The sequence below is a fragment of the Lacerta agilis genome, chromosome 1 (genome assembly GCF_009819535.1).
Source record: "Lacerta agilis isolate rLacAgi1 chromosome 1, rLacAgi1.pri, whole genome shotgun sequence".
NCBI lineage: Eukaryota > Metazoa > Chordata > Lepidosauria > Squamata > Lacertidae > Lacerta > Lacerta agilis.
In genome coordinates, this window is record NC_046312.1 from 5,329,701 (window position 1) to 5,350,185 (window position 20,485).

At 47.4% G+C, this 20,485-nt stretch overlaps 1 protein-coding gene across 1 annotated transcript in view; it reads right to left on the reverse strand.

The window, feature by feature from the left end:
- Nucleotides 1–1,812: 1,812 nt before the first annotated feature.
- GCH1 (GTP cyclohydrolase 1) overlaps nucleotides 1,813–20,485 on the reverse strand; it is a 37,461-nt gene continuing 18,788 nt past the window's right edge. Inside the window, exons 3-6 of the mRNA XM_033166313.1 lie at nucleotides 16,552–16,607; nucleotides 6,182–6,213; nucleotides 3,754–3,838; nucleotides 1,813–2,111 (exon numbers count right to left, since the gene is read on the reverse strand). Coding sequence (XP_033022204.1) covers nucleotides 1,985–2,111; nucleotides 3,754–3,838; nucleotides 6,182–6,213; nucleotides 16,552–16,607 — 300 coding nt within the window. The 3' untranslated portion in view covers nucleotides 1,813–1,984. The remainder of the gene's footprint in view (nucleotides 2,112–3,753; nucleotides 3,839–6,181; nucleotides 6,214–16,551; nucleotides 16,608–20,485) is intronic.

Sequence of the window (20,485 nt, forward strand, 5' to 3'; positions counted from 1 at the left end):
CTCCTGCCTCTTTCCTCGTTGCATGAAGAAGAAGAAAAAGAGGAAGAGTTTGGATTTGATATCCCGCTTTATCACTACCCGAAGGAGTCCCAAAGCGGCTAACGTTCTCCTTCCCCTTCCTCCCTCACAACAAACACTCTGTGAGGTGAGTGGGGCTGAGAGACTTCAGAGAAGTGTGACTAGCCCAAGGTCACCCAGCAGCTGTATGTGGAAGAGCAGGGAAGCGAACCTGGTTCACCAGATTACAAGTCCACCGCTCTTAACCACTACACCACATTAGCATGAGGCTGAGGGTCACCACTTTCCTCATCCCAGGGCTTCCCAGATGTTGTTGGACCACCAACGCCCATCGCCCCTGACCACTGGGCATACTGGCTGGCACTGATGGGATTTTCAAGGCCAAAGAACAGGTTGGAAAAGGCCAGGTTGCCATTTTGAAGGTGAGCGTATGTGAAAAATTGAGACGGGCTCTCTCCCCTCTCCACCAAAAGTAGAGGGCAGAGAGAAGCCATTGTGGCTAGAAGAGTTTGGATTTGATATCCTGCTTTTCACTACCCAAAGGAATCTCAAAACGGCTAACGTTCTCCTTTTCCCTTCCTCCCCCACAACAAACACTCTTGTGAGGTGAGTGGGGCTGAGAGACTTCAGAGAAGTGTGACTAGCCCAAGGTCACCCAGCAGCTGCATGCGGAGGAGCGGGGAATCGAACCCGGTTCACCAGATTACGGAACTACCACTCTTAACCACTGCACCACACTGGCTAGCAGCCACCCACAGCCCTCTCCTCCACAAATTTGTCTAATCCTTTTTCAAACCATCCATGATGGGTGGTCATCGCTGTCTCTTGTGGCAGCGAGTTCCATAGCTAACTTCCGCCTTACTCGCTTTTTCCAGTTTAGTCCCAAATGCTGCAACCTTTCCTTGGAAGGGAGTCCCCTTTCCTGACAGCTTTCTGACAACTGTCATCATCCCTGGGATCTTTGGACAAGCTGGCTGGGGAGGGTGGAAATTGGGGGTCCAACAACTTCTAGAGGCGCAGGGGTCCCCGGTTTCCTGACTTACCGATCCAAGCTCTGGCAAATGATGTATTTCCCATGTTTTCAGTAAGTGGGTAAGACAGGCTTAGGGAGGGAGGGTCTTAAAAGTCTGCTCAACACTTGCTTCCAGTTACTGCACCATCTTTCCTTAATTAAAGAGGTTTACAAAACATCCCTTTAATAAATTTTCCGTGCAGACTGCAGCAAGCCACTTCTGACGATGGTGGCATTTCGGTTACCTAAGAGGAAGGGGACGGGGCTCGCTCTTTGACGTGCACAGAAAAACGTTCCCGTGAGAGGACAGCGGCTGGCCATGTGTTGGAAACCAGGGAGTCGTTCTCAGTCTGGGGAGAAGGGCTTTCATAGGATCACAGAATTATTGCAAGGGACCCCCAGGGGTCATCTAGTCCAACCCCCGGGAATGCAGGGATCACAGCTGGGATGCGGCCCCCTGTGCGGTTGGCCTGTGAAGGAATGCGGCCCTTTGGTTCCCTGCCACTGCTCCACCCCTTGAAGGAAGGATGCGTTTTGTGAGTTGTTTGGAAAGAAGGGGTTTTGCTTTCCCTCGCTCTGCAGGAGCATTTTCCTTAAAACGATCTCAAGAAGCAGGACAAATTTTGTAAAATCCCACTCGAACCAACCACCCAAATCAGCAGACAGTGATGTGAGAGGGCCTGCCCAGGATATTGACCGGAAAAAAAACATTTTTCAAGACTATTTGGAACCGCCCAGATGGGGGTCAGCTTGCCTTGAGCGAATGAAAGGTCACAATGGACTTACCATAAAGAATCTTTTACAGAACCAATAATAAGAAAAAACAAGGGAATTTAAATGGACAGTTACTCTAAGGAAAGAGAGAGAGAGAGAGAGAGAGAGAGAGGGAGTAGGGACCAAAGCAGCAAAATAACCAACAGCAGACAAGACAGTCCGGAGGAAGATGGCACAGTTTTAGCTGCGGATGAGCGTCAAAAACTCTTCCCGGGTTTTGGGGTCTTCCCGGAATACTCCGAGCATCGTGCTGGTTACAGTCTTACTGTTCATTTTCTGAACCCCTCGCATCACCATGCACATGTGCCTGCGGGGAAAAGGAAGAGGGGAGAGATGCTTCATCAGGCAAGAAGCAGCACGGCGAAATCTGGTTAGAGTGCCGGGCTAGGAACTGGGGGAGCAGGGTTCAAATCCTCGTGCGGCCATTCAGCTCAATGGGAGACCTTGGGGTCGGTCACATCCCCAGCAAAACAAAAAAAACAAAAACTAATTAAATGTTTCAGAGATAAGAGCATGAGAAGAACTTGCAGGATCAGGCCAATGGCCCATCTTGGTCCAGAAGCCTGTTCTCACAGCGGCCAACCAGATATCTGCCTGTGGGGAAACCCAGGCACCGTGCTATTGGGGCGCCAGGCAGAGAGTCCGAGGCCTAAGAGTTGAGTCCGAGGAAGAGCCCGCCCATCGGTCGGAGCGCCGTGGCGGGCTCTTTTGCTGCGGGCAGCTCTGCGCCGCGAGTTCAGGGGCGACTGAGGAAGCAAGACACTGAGGCAGCCAGCCGGCACTGCCCCCCTGAGCACCTGGGAATGGGCAACCTGGGGGGGGGGCTGATCTTTGCACTCCGGCGCTGCATATGCTTAAGATAGCCCTGACCCCTGTGCAGGATCCGAGCAGGAGAGCAACTCTCCCCTTGTGTGGTTTCCAGCCACTGGTATTTAAAAGCATTGCTGCCTCCAACTGTGAAGGCATTGTGCCTAGTAGCCATTGATAGGTCTCTCCTCTATAACAGTTGCTAATCCTCTTTCAAAGACATCCTATAGGTCAGAGTTTTTCCACCTTTTTGAGTCCCCAGCTCCCTTGACCAACTGCATTCTTTCTGCAGCTTCCCTTTCCTCTTTTTTTTCTTTTTCTTTTCTTTTTTTAACAAAGTAATAAAACGTAAAGGGACCGCTGACCGTTAGGTCCAGTCGCGGATGAATCTGGGGTTGTTGCGCTCATCTTGGGTTACTGGCCCAAGCTTCTGGGTCATGTGGCCAGCATGACTAAGCCGCTTCTGGCGAAACCAGAGCAGCACACAGAAACGCCGTTTACCTTCCCGCCGGAGCGGTACCTATTTATCTACTTGCACTCTGACGTGCTTTCGAACTGCTAGGTGGGCAGCTGGGACCGAGAAACAGGAGCTCACCCCGTCACGGGGATTCGAAATGCCGACCTTCCGATCGGCAAGCCCTAGGCTATGTGGTTTAACTCACAGCGCCACCCGCGTCCTTAACAAAGTACCGGTAATAACCATGCATAAATAAGAATAAAAATGTGCTCAGTGGTTTAGACCACAGCGCCACCCGCGTCCCCTCTGGGCCTTACCAGATTGGTTGGTGGACATTGGCTGGGGACAATATTTTCTCATTTTTATTTTTATTTTTAAAAAAGGCTTGTCATAGAAACACAAAAATCTGCCTTATTCTGAATCGGACCATTGGTCCATCTACCTCAGTACTGTCTGCACTGGGTGGCAGCAGCTGTCGGGGTGTGTGTGTTTCAGTCAGGAGTCTCTCCCCCGGCTGCACCTGGGGATGTTTTTGGGATTGACCCCGGAACCTTCTGCATCCAAATCAGATGCTAAACCACTGAGCCATGCCCCTCCCACCCACCCCATTTAACCACTGGCCGTCCGGGAGAGAGGGAGCCCTCTCCCCTCTTGAGAAACTCAGCAGAGCTCTGCGCATACTTACGTCGCTTCAACCACCACCCCGACACCCGCCGGCTGCAAGGCTTCTGTGATGGCGATGGCAATCTGTTTCGTGAGGCGCTCCTGAACTGCAGCGAGGAAAGAAAACAGGGTGGGGGGGAGAGATACAGCTCTGTAACTCTTCCGGGATGTCTGTGCAATTTACATCCAATAGGAAAGAAAGGGTTGCTTGGGAGAGCAGCAATGCTTCACAGCACTGGGTGGTAAGAGTTTACATTTCAAAATATTCATTTAAACAACCTTAATTCAATGACTTCCCTTCTTCTCTTTCCGTGGTTCATTTTGCATACCACACACCCCTGCATCTTTTACATGAACTAAACCAGGGTTAAAACAAAATAAAAAATAAAAAATAAAAAAAATTCCTTCCAGTAGCACCTTAGAGACCAACTAAGTTTGTTCTTGGTGTGAGCTTTCGTGTATCTGAAGAAGTGTGCATGCACACGAAAGCTCATACCAAGAACAAACTTAGTTGGTCTCTAAGGTGCTACTGGAAGGAATTTCTTTATTTTTTTATTTTGTTTTGACTATGGCAAACCAACACGGCAACCTACCTGTAACAAACCATGGTTAGGCAACCAAGGCCCATGGGCCGGATGCGGCCCAATCACCTTCTCAATGCGGCCCGCAGACAGTCCAGGAATCAGCACATTTTTACAATGTGCGCTTTTATTTAAAATACATCTCTGGGTTATTTGTGGGGCCTGCCTGGTGTTTTTACATGAGTAGAATGTGCGCTTTTATTTAAAATGCATTTGAAGGACATAGGAATTTGTTCATATTTTTTTTCCAAAATATAGTCCGGCCCCCCACATGGTCTGAGGGCTGGTGGACTGGCCCACAGCTGGAAAAGGTTGCTGACCCCTGAACGAAACCATTCAGTAATCCATTGTTACAACCATCAGAACTTACTTTCAGTGTTGAATTTATCTTCAATGCTACCAGTGTTTTTCAATGAACACAATTTTCACCCATATACTCAGTAAACATTTTCCAAGTCTCCTTTAAACGTACATTCTTTTTGTTCCCTTATTCGATATGTTAAATCTGCAAGCTGTGCATATTTCATCAGATTAAGTTGCCATTTTCTTTGTTTGGGACCTCGCTCCTTTTTCATTTGGGGGCTAACAAAACACAGGCCACCGTTGGATCATATACCGTATATACCCGAATATAAGCCGACCCGAATATAAACCGAGGCACCTAATTTTCCCACAAAAACCTGGGAAAGCTTATTGACTCGAGTATAAGCCGGTTCTCCTTTGCTGCTGTGGAGGAGGAGGAGGAACGAGCAGCCCGAAAGCAGCCCTTTGGGCTGCTCCTTCCTCTTCCTCCTTTGGCAAGTTTGCATTTATGCAAGCAGTTCAGGAATGGAACAAGCTGCCTGGGGAGAGTAAAGAACCGCTGTTCTTGTATGCTTCTTAAGGAATGGTTGACTGGGGAGAGTGGGTGGCAGCACAAGCGGAGAGAAAGGGCTTCTTTCTCGCCGCCCCCCACCGCCCGCCTCACTCAAGTATAAGCCGAGGGCAGCTTTTTCAGCACAAAAAATGTGCTGAAAAACTAGGCTTATACTCAAGTATATATGGTATAAATAGGTTTTTTTTGACACCTGGGAATTTCCTTCTGAATTATCCCCAACAAAAAGGACTCTGGTTTTTTGGATAGGTACTTCTAAACATTCCCGCCCTCCCCGATTCATTATATATCATTTCCCAATACTCTTTTACCCTTTTACAAGTTCACCACGTATGATAAAACGTACCCTCAACCTCGTTAAATCTCCAGCATTTATCTGATTCAGACTTATACGTTTTAGCAGGTCTGCTCAGAGTTAAATACCACCTGTAGATCATTTTCATGTAGTTAGAGCACAGTCTTATTTAGAGTTCTCTTCGTAGGTTCAAGGGGGGGGGCATAGCAACATTTTGCATTTGTTGTATAGTATGAGGCATTACAAGGTGGCGCTGTGGTCTAAACCACAGAGCCTAGGGCTTGCCGATCAGAAGGTCGGCGGTTCGAATCCCCGCAACGGGGTGAGCTCCCGTTGCTTGGTCCCTGCTCCTGCCCACCTAGCAGTTCGAAAGCACGTCAAAGTGCAAGTAGATAAATAGGTATCACTCTGGCGGGAAGGTAAACAGCGTTTCCGTGCACTGCTCTGGTTCGCCAAGAAGCGGCTTTGTCATGCTGGCCACATGAAGCTGTCTGCGGACAAACGGCGGCTCCATCGGGCAATAAAGCGAGATAAGCGCCGCAACCCCAGAGTTGTCCACGACTGGACCTAACAGGCAGGGGTCCCTTTACCTTTTTTATGAGGCATTACCAATCCTCTAATGGCAGGGCTGTGCGATGAAACTGTTTCATTTTTATTATAGGGAGAGATATCATTAGGTAGAGCACAAAGGATTACTCACCTTGTAATCTTCTGCTGTAGATTTCAACAATCCTTTTTTTTTAAAAAAAAAGGGAGAAAAAGAGAAGGCAGCGTTCTGTTACAATGGCACTTTCAAATTGTAGATGTGAAAGCAGAGGTCAAACTTACGAACACAAAAAAACAAGTTTTGGGCATTAAATTGACAGAATATAAATTAACTGATAAACAATAAAAACAAACGGGACTCCCTCCCCAAAACACACTTAATCCCCATTTTTTGGTATCCACCCCCATCATAAATCACACAAATTTCCTGTTATGGTCCCACCTGTGTAAACCATCCGAAGAAATCAAGGTAGACCAGACCAGGTAAATTCCCCGGATTGGGACACTCCCTCCCATGCTAATCTCTTTCAAGGCACCTTAATTTTAATAGAAGAATTATGGGCACACTTTCGTTGGCTCCCATGAAAAAGAGAAGGGCTTCAAACATTTTTAGCTTGGGTTGGGTAGAGACAGACCCACCAACCTGGACCACGCAAAGGGATTTGCAAAGTGCCTGGAGCTTGGAGGTGGGCAGGGGCAGAGCATACCAACTGGCGAAGTCAAAAAGTTTGTTGTAAACAATAATCTGCCCTTATTCCCTTATGGGGTACACAAGAGTCCTTTGTAGGTTCTCCGTCGGTAGGAGAATATAACAGAGGCCAACCAAAGAAGATTGAGAAGCAAAGTCTTTATTCTCGCTGTTGCAATAGGGTGACTCCCCTCACACACAAGAGATCAAGGGAGGGACCCAGAACAAAGGAGCGCCTGCTGCCTTATATAGAAATTTGAAACTGCCCACGCTGCTGTTCAAGACCACCCCCCGGAAACATCATCCATACATCACAGAAGGGGTGTAACCCAAGACCACCACCCCCCCATGCATCATACCTACATCACAGAAAAAGGGGGTCTTCAACAGGTTGTTTTTCTCCTGCCTGCCAGTTTATATGATAATGACTTATATGATTGCCTTTCCTGGTATGTGTGGCCATTCCTTTGAAATGGTAAATACTTAGTTCCTGAATCTCTTACGCATATTGATGGTGTGCTCAGCTTAAAAGATACTTGCCAGACTGTATTTACAGGGAGGTGTAAGTGCCAAAGAGAATTGGGAAGCTTTTCCTATTGTCTTCTCTCCTCGCAGAGAAATACTTGGTCAGCTGGGAGTCAAAATGGTGCTGCTTCAGACATGTGGCCCATACATTCAAGTACATGTTTGCTTGGTACACTTATGAACAATTATAATATATATATAAGACCTCAATATTCTTACAGTAGGGACCCAGGTGGCGCTGTGGGTTAAACCGCAGAATCTAGGGCTTGCTGATCAGAAGGTCGGCAGTTCGAATCCCTGCCACGGGGTGAGCTCTGGTTTCTCGGTCCCAGCTCCTGCCCACCTAGCAGTTTGAAAGGACGTCAAAGTGCAAGTAGATAAATAGGTACCGCTCCAGCGGGAAGGTAAACGGCGTTTCCGTGCGCTGCTCTGGTTCGCCAGAAGCAGCTTTGTCATGCTGGCCACATGACCCGGAAGCTGTCTGCGGACAAACGCCGGCTCCCTCGGCCAATAGAGCGAGATGAGCGCCGCAACCCCAGAGTCGGACACGACTGGACCTGATGGTCAGGGGTCCCTTTACCTTTACCTAATATTCTTACAACAAGTTACTGGAGCAATCTCTCCTAGCCTGCTTGTCAATCCAGACGTACGTGTCTCCTGAGACACCTTTTGGCTTCCAGTTCTTAAAGCAGCGTATTCAGATGTGGGTCCCACCTGACCAATCAGTTTGGGAGCGGGGAGCAGAAGGCTCTGCTCTCAGTTCCAGGCTGAATCCTTCTTGGTCTAGTTCAGGGGTGGGCAACCTAAGGCCTGTGGGCCAGATGCGGCCCAATCGCCTTCTCAATCCGGCCCACGGATGGTCCGGGAATCAGCATGTTTTTACATGAGTAGAATGTGTGCTTTTATTTAAAATGCATCTCTGGGTTATTTGTGGGGCCTGCCTGGTGTTTTTACATGAGTAGAATGTGTCCTTTTATTTAAAATGCATCTCTGGGTTATTTGTGGGGCCTGCCTGGTGTTTTTACATGAGTAGAATGTGTCCTTTTATTTAAGATGCATCTCTGAGTTATCTGTGGGGCACAGGAATTCGTTCATATATTTTTGTCAAAATATAGTCCGGCCCACCACATGGTCTGAGGGACGGTGGACTGGCCCACGTCTGAAAAAGGTTGCTGACCCCTGGTCTAGTTGCTTGGTGGTGAGAAACAGCACACACAGAAAGAGAGATCACACCGATACAGTTTTCCCTGCCAGAAAAATCTGTCCCAGGCACTTCAATGAGAATGCCAGGCAAAGCATTTAGGAAAATGTCCATTGATCCAATTACAGCTCCAAAACTTAATCCGCATGAAAATGCAAAGTAAAATTAAAAAGGGGTTGTTTACTGTTCCAGGGTCACACCCCCAAGTGTACTGAGATTTCTCACATTAGCCTGAGAAATCCTATTAGGAGAGATTATTCTTCTCCTGTTGACAAACCTGATTTGGAGCCACAAGCGGCTTTAAATGAAATAGGACAAAGAGAAGGTGTGGGGTTTTTTTGTGCAAAGTTATCTGGGCTCCCTTGCCAGCAAGGTGGGTGAAGCGAAAGCCAGCTTTGGATAATCAGCTGCAGCACTTACAAATGAAGTAGCAAAACCAAAGTACAGTGGTACTTCTGGATGCGAATGCTATCCGTTCCGGAGCCCCGTTCGCATCCTGAGCAGAACGCAACTCTCTGCACACGTGCGGGTCGCGATTCGGCACATCTGTGCATGCACAAACCGCCAAACCCAGAAGTAACCCGTTCCGCTACTTCCGGGTTTGGCCCTTTCATAACCCGCAGCGATCGTATCTAGAGGTATGACTGTACGGACTTCTCAAATTTGCCGTCTCCCCCAAAGCTTCAAGGTCAATGCAGGCTGCAGTCTTGGAAACCTCCATAGCTACTGACTTCAAGAATACCGGCCTCACGGTAGTGTTATAGGTTTGGGGAATGTCGTTCTGGGTGAAAACCAGGTTCACACCTGTGATCCTGTTTCTGTGAAGCTAGAGGAAAGGCCATCTGTAATGGGATCCTTTAGCTGAGATTCCTGCATTGCAGGGGGTTGGACTAGATGACCCTCAGATCCCTCTCCAACTCTACAATTCTACCAATCCGTTCCTTTGTTAAGGCCCTAGCTGGCCAGTTAAGGACTTCCATTTACATATCCAAAGAGGTTGCTTTGTTGCCATGGAGACAAATGGGTGAGACTTTTCCCACCTCACCTGGCAGAGATTAAGAAAAATAGGCAGAAGAGGACAGCTGTGTGTGAGGGAAAATGTGGAGGGAGGAGGGTTTTGGCTAATGCTGGAAGCAGGAGCAACAGAGACATGTCTTGATCTGTGCTGAAACCAAACTGTGCCTTGAGAAACCTAATGGGGAGGGAAGATGGAGCAAGCTTGTTTTCTCCTGTTCTGGAGGGTAGGACTCGAACCAAGGGCTTTGAGTTACAAGAAAGAAGATTCCAACTAAAGATTTGGAAAAAACTTTCCAACAGTAAGAGCTGTTCAGCAGTAGAACGGTCTCCCTCAGAAAGCGGTGGACTCTCCTTCCTTGGAGGCTTAGAGGTTGGATGGCCATCTGTCATGGATGCTTTATCTGAGATTCCTGCATTGCAGGGGGTTGGACTAGATGACCCTTGGGGTCCCTTCCAACTCAAATATTCTATGACTCCAAGATATCTTGGCATGCTAATGCTACGTACCTTTCCACCCTATGCTTAGGTTACACAGATGTTTAAATAAAACCATATATCCTAAAAGCACTTCAGTCTCCATTGACCTTCATTCCAAGGAAAGCAAAAGATGGATAAGTGCCAGAACCCCGAGAGTCTCCTGCCACTCAGAGATTGGGGTTCACACAACAAAGCGTTCCTAAGCATTGCTTCCACTCCAGAGGCACCATGCAATATTCCAGCCTTTGCCAAGCTGGCGCCCTGCAAAACTACAACTCCCGCCAGCTTCAGCATCATACAGCCCTGCTGGCTGGGGCAGATGGGAGCTGTAGCGCAGGGCACCAGGTTGTTGAAGACTGGGGTATTCTAATTGCTCGGTTTTTTTCCCTTGGTTGTTTTTTTTTAATGACACCAGGCTAGGGATCAGACAGAGTTTGGCAGAGCAAACGAAAAGAAGCAGCTCTCAATAGCAAGACCGAGTTGTGTGTTGCATGCGTACGAAGGGAACGGCGGTGGGTGCGTGGGTGGGGCTGTGGCGCACGAGGAGCACATCCACGAATTAATGCAGTTCGGTTTCCAAGGAAAAGGAGAAAGCCCCAAAGGGCAGCTGTCGGCACAAGCGTCCAGCCACATCGCAGAGCCCGGCATCTGCCATTCACGTGCCCACTGAGGAATAGTTAATATCAGTGCACTGCGTGAATGAGCAGAAAAGCAGAACAAGAGGCCTGCTGGATCAGATCAAGATATATATGCTCAATAAACACACGAGATGTAACAGGCTGTGCTCTTGCATAAATGAAATATACTATTCACTGTATCATATCGACTTATAGAGTTCAACAGAAATAACTCATAAAGTTCAACGGAGGAAGCAGACGACCCAGTAGATCAGTTCATTCTCAAATCAGTTCATTCATGAGGTCCATACATGTGTTCAGGGGCATAGCAAGGGGGGCGGGCTGCCCCAGGGGGTGACACTCGGGGCGGCCCCCCCCCACGACCAGCTCCTCCAGCCAGCGGGGGGGGAGCCGCTGAAAGGGGGCTTTCCCCCTTTCAGCGGCTTTTTTCGCCGCTGGCTGGGCTCCCTGAGCGGAGCCGGGACATGGAGAGGGGCGGGCCAGCGAGGAGGGGTGACACAAGTGTGACGCCCCTCCTTGCTGCCCCGGGTTGAGGCGTCGCTCCGTGCGCATGCCCCCAGCAGCCAAGCGGTGTCCGAGTTAAAATAACCAGCTAACAGACCGGTTAGCGAAAATGATTGAATATTTACATATTGCAAAGTTAACAGGGAGAGTAAGAGGAAGTGCTATACAAAAAAGTTAATAGGGAACGGATGCTTTTCGAAGAATATCTTAACAATTATACGGATAAGGTGGATCTCCTGACAGACACAGAATCAATCAAGAAAAGAAAATGTATAGCAAAACTCGTCTGGAAAAAGAACTGGGAAAACAGAAAAATAAAAAATGAAATGTGTACAGATTAATAAATTGTAAAAAAAGCACAATGAGAAGAGTTGGAAGTCAAATACTGATGGTGTGTTTACGTTGGGTTTGTATATAGGTAATGTATGTTTTGCAGGACCCAGGTGGCGCTGTGGGTTAAACCACAGAGCCTAGGGCTTGCTGATCAGAAGGTCGGCAGTTCGAATCCCTGCCACAGGGTGAGCTCCCATTGCTCGGTCCCAGCTCCTGCCCACCTAGCAGTTTGAAAGCACGTCAAAGTGCGAGTAGATAAATAGGGACCGCTCCAGCGGGAAGGTAAATGGCGTTTCCGTGCGCTGCTCTGGTTTGCCAGAAGCGGCTTTGTCATGCTGGCCAGATGACCCGGAAGCTGTCTGCGGAAAAACGCCGGCTCCCTCGGCCTATAGAGCGAGATGAGCGCTGCAACCCCAGAGTTGGACACGACTGGACCTGATGGTCAGGGGTCCCTTTACCTTTTATGTACGATATGGTATTGTCAGGGAACTGTCCCCAATGAAGCGCAAGGTGGTGGAAGGTCTCTCTGGATGCTACAGTCTCACCTGGCCAGCAGCACCTCCTCTGGCAGCGAAAAGAGCGGCGAGACTTCTAGCGAGGAGGGACATGGTTCTCAGGGCAGAGGGAGTAGAGGCTCTGGGGGTGTAAGAGAGACCCAGCACTCCACAGGTCCCGAGGGCGATACAGGGGGAACGCAATTTCCGTCGCCCCAAAGATGTCTTGGGGTGAAAAGAAAGGATGGAAGGCGGGGTTTTCGTATACCGAAACCCTTTTGTTGGGTTCAGAACCGGAAGGAGCCATTCCCGGATTCTGACACCGCTTGATACAGACATGAACTTTTTAGCTCTGCACTGTACATAGTTTGCACAATAAAATCTTTAAAGGAAACAGAGGAGTCCTGGCTGCTTACTCATGAGCAACTAACTGAGAACCTTACCTGTATGTACCTATTGTATTGTACTGTTGAAGTTTATGTACAATAAAGTTTTTTTAAAATTAAAAATAATAATAAAATGGGGACACCTGGGTTCAAGTCCCTGCCAAGCCACAAAACATTGCGAGTATTCAGGCCAGTTCATCTGAGCCAGTGTTTGCCAAACTTTTTTTTTCCTGGGCCACACTTTGAAAATAAAAATTTGTTTGCACTACACCAATTTTAAAATTGAAATATATTGGAAAATGCAACTAGGACTGCCCTCGGTATCGCTCTTGCTTTTGTTTTGAAAATATATTTATCCAGAGTCTGCAAATAAAATAAAAAAATATTTTGATACCATACCGAAATGTTTAAATGTGTATTTGATTGTGCCTGAACTGTCCCACCATTCTCTCCTGCCATACCAGTGTGGCATGCCACACGCTTTGAAAACCACTGCTCTAAGCTGTTGTGTGTCGGGTTGTTTCCTCCACATATTACAGATTTGGGGAACAGCATAGCAGTTTCCCAAAAGGCCACCCAGTTTGTAAATGGCTGGAGCGAGATTTAAACTCTGCCCCTGAAGCTCAGTCATGTCACGACATCACTGAAACCGGCCAGGAATCAAGCCGGTGAGCATTGTTTAGCGATTTATTGACTGCTGGGAGACGTGCAGGAAATGACATGTTTCCAGTGCCCTTTATTAGCATCAGACGCGAGAGACCGTTCTCGCCAAAAAGCCCTTTCTGTGCTTGTGCAATTTGGGGATAATTGCGGAGTGATGCAAACTCATCGATCGGCCTGGAGCAGAGGGCCGATAAATGCATCTGAAGCGAATCTCTCCCTACCCTTGAGGATGAAGACAAGTGCCTCAAGGTGGGCGGAGATGCTGGAGGGTAATTTCAGCACTTGCTCACCCGGAGACAGACAAAATTACGCAGCAATTACGCAGGCCGCCCTCCAGAGTTCCCGTGCCCAGAAAGCCAAGAGGCAAGTGAATCACCAAATGCCACAAGGCCAGAAAGACCACACTGATGTCAGTAGCGAGCTAAAAAAAGTAAAGAAATTGTGGCTAGTAAGCGGCAAGAACCTTGATGTCAGAAAGCGAGGAGGAATTAAAGAACCTTTTAATGAGGGTGAAAGAGGAGAGCGCAAAATATGGCCTGAAGCTCAAAATCAAAAAAACTAAGATCATGGCCACTGGTCCCATCACCTCCTGGCAAATAGAAGGGGAAGAAATGGAGGCAGTGAGAGATTTCACTTTCTTGGGATCCGTGATCACTGCAGATGGCGACAGCAGTCACGAAATTAGAAGACGCCTGCTTCTTGGGAGGAAAGCAATGACAAACCTAGACAGCATCTCAAAAAGCAGAGACATCACCTTGCCGACAAAGGTCCGTATAGTTAAAGCTATGGTTTTCCCAGTAGTAATGTACGGAAGTGAGAGCTGGACCATCAAGAAGGCTGATCGCCGAATAATGGATGCTTTTGAATTGTGGTGCTGGAGGAGACCCTTGAGAGTCCCATGGACTGCAAAAAGATCAAACCTATCCATTCTCAAAGAAATCAGCCCTGAGTGCTCACTGGAAGGACAGATCCTGAAGTTGAGGCTCCAGTACTTTAGCCACCTCATGAGAAGAGAAGACTCCCTGGAAAAGACCCTGATTTTGATAAAGATGGAGGGCACAAGGAGAAGGGGACGACAGAGGAAGAGATGGTTGGACAGTGTTCTCAAAGCTACCAACATGAGTCTGACCAAACTGCGGGAGGCAGTGGAAGACAGGAGTGCCTGGTGTGCTCTGGTCCATGGGGTCACGAAGAGTCGGACACGACTAAACAACAAGAGGCGAGAGGCTGCCACAGGGTTTGAGGAACCAAAGAGCAGCACTGCATCCTGTTTCATGGAGCTAGCAAGGGCTATGCTCTCCCTCCATGCCCAGAGGCAGCAGTGCTTCTGAACTCAACTTGCTGGAAACCACTGGAGGGGAGGGGCTCTTGTGCTTGAATCCTGCTCCCTGGTTTCCCACGGGCACCTGGGTGGCCACTGTGAGAACAGGATGCTGGAACGGATGGGCTACTGGCCTGATCCAGCGGGTCTCTTGTGATGCTCCAACATGGCCAATCGCGTATATCGAGGGTAAAGATAAAGATAAAGGACCCCTGGATGGTTAAGTCCAGTCAAAGGCGACTCTGGGGTTGCGGCGCTCATCTCGCTTTCAGGCCGAGGGAGCCGGCATTTGTCCGCAGACAGCTTTCCGGGTCATGTGGCCAGCAGGACTAAACCGCTTCTGGCGCAACGGGACACTGTGACGGAAACCAGAGTGCATGGAAACACCGTTTACCTTCCTGCAGCAATGGTACCTATTTATCTACTAGCAGTGGTGTGCTTTCGAACTGCTAGGTTGGCAGGAGCTGGGACAGAGAGACAGGAGCTCACCCCGCCGTGGGGATTCGAACTGCCAACCTTCTGATCGGCAAGCCCAAGAGGCTCAGTGGTTTAGACCCCAGCGCCACCTGCATTCGCCTCTGGGGAACCCACAACCAGGCCAATAGCACAACAGCCCCTCTCCCACTCTGCTGCCCCTGGAACTGCATGTGGGGATTGCGCTGAATGGCAGCTATGGGCAGTAAGAACAATCTACCTTTTATGGCCTGCCCATAAAATGCAAGTCTGGGGTGATTGTCCACTGTTTCCAGGAACTTTTCTCATGGTGAGATTTTTGTGGGCGAGCTGACAGGCTGTTTGGACCCTCGGTGAGAACCCAGAGGGTGGGTTAGAAGGAAAATGAATTGATACTGATTTTCACATATTAGTAACTTTGTATTAATGTTACAGTTCTATATTTACATGTGTATTTTTGTAAGCAAAATTTTTTTGAGTTGCTTGTTGCTGCTTTGGTTTTTTTTTATACACTGCTTAGAGTATTTCTAATATATTGGGTGGTATAGAAATCAAATCAAACGGGCAAACAGTGGCTGTAAAGAAATGTGAAAGGTCAGATTTAATTGAGGTGCTGATTAAAGCAGGAGAATCAACATAAGCAGTACAGCCCATGGGTGGATCTACACACACGGCGGGAAACACTATAAATAAGAGAGAAATTTAATCGTTACAACAACAAAAAAAAGAACGCTATGCAAAAATCACATCAAATTTGTTTTGCTCTCTGGCGCCATCTGGTGTTGCAGGTTTATAACGCTTTTTAAATTTTTATTAAAGATTTTCTTGGTTTACAAAATGTCTCTCGCATTTTTCCATGTAACATTTTTACAGATCAATTTTAGTTGTTGAGACATTAGGCGGAAAAGGGGGAAGGAGGTGGGTGGGATGGGGGGGAGGGTGGGGTGGGGAGGCGATGTTTCTATTTTCCTTAGTGTATGTAGGATTTGGTGTCAGCATCGTTTGTGTTGGTTCTCTGTTGTTCGCTTGTGTTTCTTTGGCGGTGAGAGGTCGCGATTGGCGTAGGGTGTGCTTGTTCCTTTGTGGTTGGCTCTGGTGGTCTTTGGTTTCCTGTGTGAGTGGGGTGGGTGGGTGTTTTGGATCAGGTTAGCCATATTGATTTGTATGCTGTCGGTAGATTTTTGTCATTATCTTGTTGTGCTGTGTGTGTGATGAAGGGGGGTTTATAACGCATTTGAAACGTTGGGTTATTTTTCTTTTCTTTTTACTAATGTAGCTGAGTCCCATATCAGTCCAAATTGTGAACGGAGGGTTTACTGTTTAAAGAAGTTAGCATGTGGCTTGCTATTTTTAATGATTTTTTAATAATTGAATTTGTATCAGAAAATTCCAGGGCAATTCACAAAAATAAAACTATCCGCACAACTTAGGGATATGGAACAACCAGCAGGAAAAAGATGGAAGGCAAAGAAAGGACATTAAACTAAATAGCACTGAAAGCTGTTTCAACTAAGTGGCAAAAGGGCTGTAATGTTGGCCAACGTACAGCTATCAAAATTGCACAGGGAGGAATTCAATGTAGCACTAAGGCAATCGGTCTGTCAGGGCATCCGTCCGTCATCCTGCATGAACTGAATGTGCTCTGCACAGAGACTCACAAGCATCCTTTTCGCAGGTGAGTCTTGCCCCAGACTAGGAGGCTTACCCACAACAGCACAGCTTCCTGGCACTTAGAAAAGGGTCGGATTACGCAGCTAAACACACTCCGCTCAAGGGAATCCAATTTAGCAAACAGCATTACTTTAATTACCTGGACGTTCTTACCTTGCCAGCTTGCTGAGTCCCAGCACCTGTTTGTTAGGGAGGTAGCCTATGTGCACCTAAGAGAGGGAGGATTGGGGGGGAAAGTCATGAAACAGATCACACAGGTGTGCGGCTGTCAGGCAAGACCTGAGGGGTTCATGCATGTGCATCCATGCCGGATCAAACATGACCCAGGAGTGCGCTTTTTAGCCTGTGCAGGGAAGGGCAAATACAGTACAGTAATGGCCATGCAAGTTGCCTTAAGAGGCCGAGAAAGAACGGAAAAGTCAACATGCTCTGCAAACTCACTTCCCGTTTGTCTCTCCTTCCTGTAAAGAAGGGAAGGGGCAATCAGAAACCATTCAAGGTGGGCTTCCAAAAAAGTTGAGAATATTACTTGGAGGTCTAAGAACAGCAACACAAAACCATTTGACACGCTGGTAACACGGAGCTGATTTTTTTTAAAGCCGAGGACTTCAATGGGTCATAAGAACATAAAAGACTGCTGGATCAGGCCAGCGGCCCACCTAGTCCGGAATCCTGTTCTCACAGTGGCTACCCAGATGCCCGTGGGACACCTGCAATCAGGATTTGAACACAAGACCGTCTCTCCCCTCCTTCAGAAGCTGGTATTCAGAATCATTGCTGCCTCCAGTTCCGGAGGGCAGATCCTAGCCATCATGGCCCAGAGCCATTGATAGTCCCAGCCTCCAGAACTTTTGCATCATTTGGAAAAAGTTTCTCTTTTTTAAAAAATAAGGCAGAAGGTTATCGCTCACAGAACGTTCTGTGCCTTTCTGTGCTTCTGCTGGACAGGCACAGCTTACCGCAAAGGACTGCAAGAACCTACTTCCCAAAGGTGTGCAGATTCTCTGTAAATGTTACGCAAGAAAACCTTTAATAAAAAATGATTTTTCAAAAAAAAAATCTCTGTAAATATCATACCTACACAGAACTACATAAATCCTTCCTTCCTTCCTTCCTTCCTTCCTTCCTTCCTTCCTTCCTTCCTTTCTATTTTTTTTAGTTTTTTATTTATATTTTTCAACTTTATACAATTCATTAGTTTTACAATCAATTTAACATTTCCAAATTTTGACTTCCACCCCCCCTTTCTGCAGTTCCTTAAATTATTTTTTTAAGGTCTTCTGCACATCCAAGTTCATTTAACTTGCTCACTTATATATCTACTATAAATATATACTCTTACAAAACTGCAGGTTATTACATTAATCCTGCTAATGTTTTCAATCTGTTTACAATTTATCTGTCAATATTCAATAAACCATTTCCATTCTTTTATAAAATAAAAAAAAAGTTTGTTATCTTGATTTCTGATGCTTCAGGTAAGTTTCGCCATTACGTAAATTGTTTCCCCTATGTTTCCTGGAGAGAGAGAAGAGCTATTAAATTAGATTATTATTATTATTAATGTTCTTTTATTTCCAAATGTAAAGGCCAAGGCTTCTTCACGGCTCTAAGAAGAGTTGGGCTGCTGGATCAGGCCCAAAGGCCGTCTCATTCAGGGTTCTCACAGTGGCCAGTCAGATGCCCTGACAAGCAGGGTCTGAGTTCAAAAGATGCTCCCTCTACTTGCGATGGCTCCCAGTAACTGGTACCCAGAGGCACACTGCCTCCAAGGGGGGGGGGCGCACAGACAGTGGTTGTATCTGCATGATCAAAGCATCATGAACATGGAGCTACGAGAACGGACAAATTGTCCCCTGTCAAATTAGCTGGAACTGCTTAGAAAGAAAAAAATAACAATTAGGAAAGCCACAGAATGTACTTTCTCTGGAGAGAGAATAATCTTACGGGCGCCGCCGTGCCATCGTTTTACGAGGGAGGAAAAGAGCGAAGAACAATCGTCAGAGCCCACGTTTGGGGGCTTTTCTGGCTGGAGAGCAGAAAGTAAATACCCCCCCCAAAAAAACTCTTCTTCTCCAGAGCAGAAGTCAGCTGCTGCCAGGCCCCAGAAAGAAATCCACAATCGTGGTTGCCGTTGATGACTTCCTGGCTGTAGCCTGAGCAATGCAAGAAGCTGCCTTAGACAGAGTCAGACCACTGGCCCATCTTCCTCAGTATTGTCTGCACTGACCAGCAGCAGCTCTCTGGATTTTCAGACTTTGGGGGAAGCCACGACTGTTTAAAGTGGTACTAAACTGCCTCAAATGTGTAATGCAGATGGGGCCAGATACAGCCCCCACCCTCGTTTCTCACGCCTGACCATAACTAAGCCTATGCACAAAAATGATTATATATATGTCTACCAGCATGTTGATTCCCTGTTTATCTCTGCCTCGTTTCCAGAGTGTTTCATTTTGGATTGTTCAAGTTCATTGAGGCATGGACCTGCCCCGCGTATTGGCTACAATGTATACTGAGCATGTCTTGTAAGTAATAATAATAATAATAATAATAATAATAATAATTTATTTTGAGCCACTCTGGGCTGCTCCCAACAGAATATTAAAAGCACGATAAAACATCAAACATTAAAAACTTCCCTAAACAGGGCTGCCTTCAGATGTCTTCTAAAAGCCAGGTAGTTCTTTATCTCCTTGACGTCTGGTGGCAGGGAGTTCCACAGGGCGGGCGCCACCACCGAGAAGGCCCTGTGCCTGCTTCCTTGTAACCTCACTTCTCGCAGGGAGGGAACCACCAGAAGGCCCTTGGAGCTGTAGTGTTATACGTCAGAATATACAGTAAATTCTCATTTTCACACCGGGGAAAAAAACAACAACAAGTAGAGGGCTCGAACGAGTTGTTTCCAGGACGTGAAAGCGTCACTTGCTTGCTGCGCTTTCAAGATCCAGGTTTTTAGAGAACGGGTGGAGAGAAAGAGAGTCTCTCTGATGTCTCCCTGCAAATCCTCCGAATGTGGTTTCTGGAGACCTTTTCTTGCCGAAGTCTTTGCCGGCTTCCCTCTGGAAAGGTCGCCCCACTCTCTCGCCTCCTTCATCATAGCTCCTGACATTTCATTTCAAAGCCTTTCTTTGTACCAGCAGCCTTCCTCGAGGGCAGGCGTCTGTGCATTAAACCTGATTGCCCTGGACATAAGCTCTGATCTCTTCCAGGTCACACGAACCGTCAGTTAAAAAGGCAGCATCGCAGGAGCACAGAACCGGCTGTGAGCAATAAGCTTTATTCTGTCCCCGCCCCCCGCCCCATATTTTTTTAATATATATTTTTAACAAAGAGAAGCTTTTTCCAAAACATTCAAAAGTTCTGGATGATGGAAGTTCAAAGTCTAATCTGTGCTCAGATTTATTACTGTTGTTGTTGTTGTTGTTGTTGTTGTTGTTGTTGTTGTTGTTAGTCCTTTTGCTCTCCCAGCTTTTTCCTTATTGTGTACTACTACTACTACTACTACTACACAATAAGGAAAGAGCTGGGGCAGCAAAAGGACTCTTCCCCCATCGCTGTGGAAGGATAAAAGACAGGCAGAGAGGAAGCAGGATAGTGCCCCAAATCTCTGGCGAGGCCTTGCGCCTTCTAGCATTATTATAGTTTAATTACTGTCTACCAGCTCCATCTGGTACGCAGGATGAGACCCTACCTGCCCGCAGACTGTCTCGCCAGAGTGGTGCATGCTCTGGTTATCTCCTGCTTGGACGACTGCAATGCGCTCTACGTGGGGCTACCTTTGAAGGTGACCCGGAAACAACAACTATTCCAGAATGCGGCAGCTAGAGTGGTCGCCGAGACCACACAACACCGGTCTTGAAAGACCTACGTTGGCTCCCAGTACGTTTTCAAGCACAATTCACAGTGTTGGTGCTGATCTTTAAAGCCCTAAATGGCCTCGGCCCAGGATACCCAAAGGAGCGTCTCCACCCCCATCGTTCTGCCCAGACACTGAGGTCTAGCTCTGAGGGCCTTCTGGCGGTTCCCTCCCTGTGAGAAGTGAGGTTACAGGGAACCAGGCACAGGGCCTTCTCGGTAGTGGCACCTG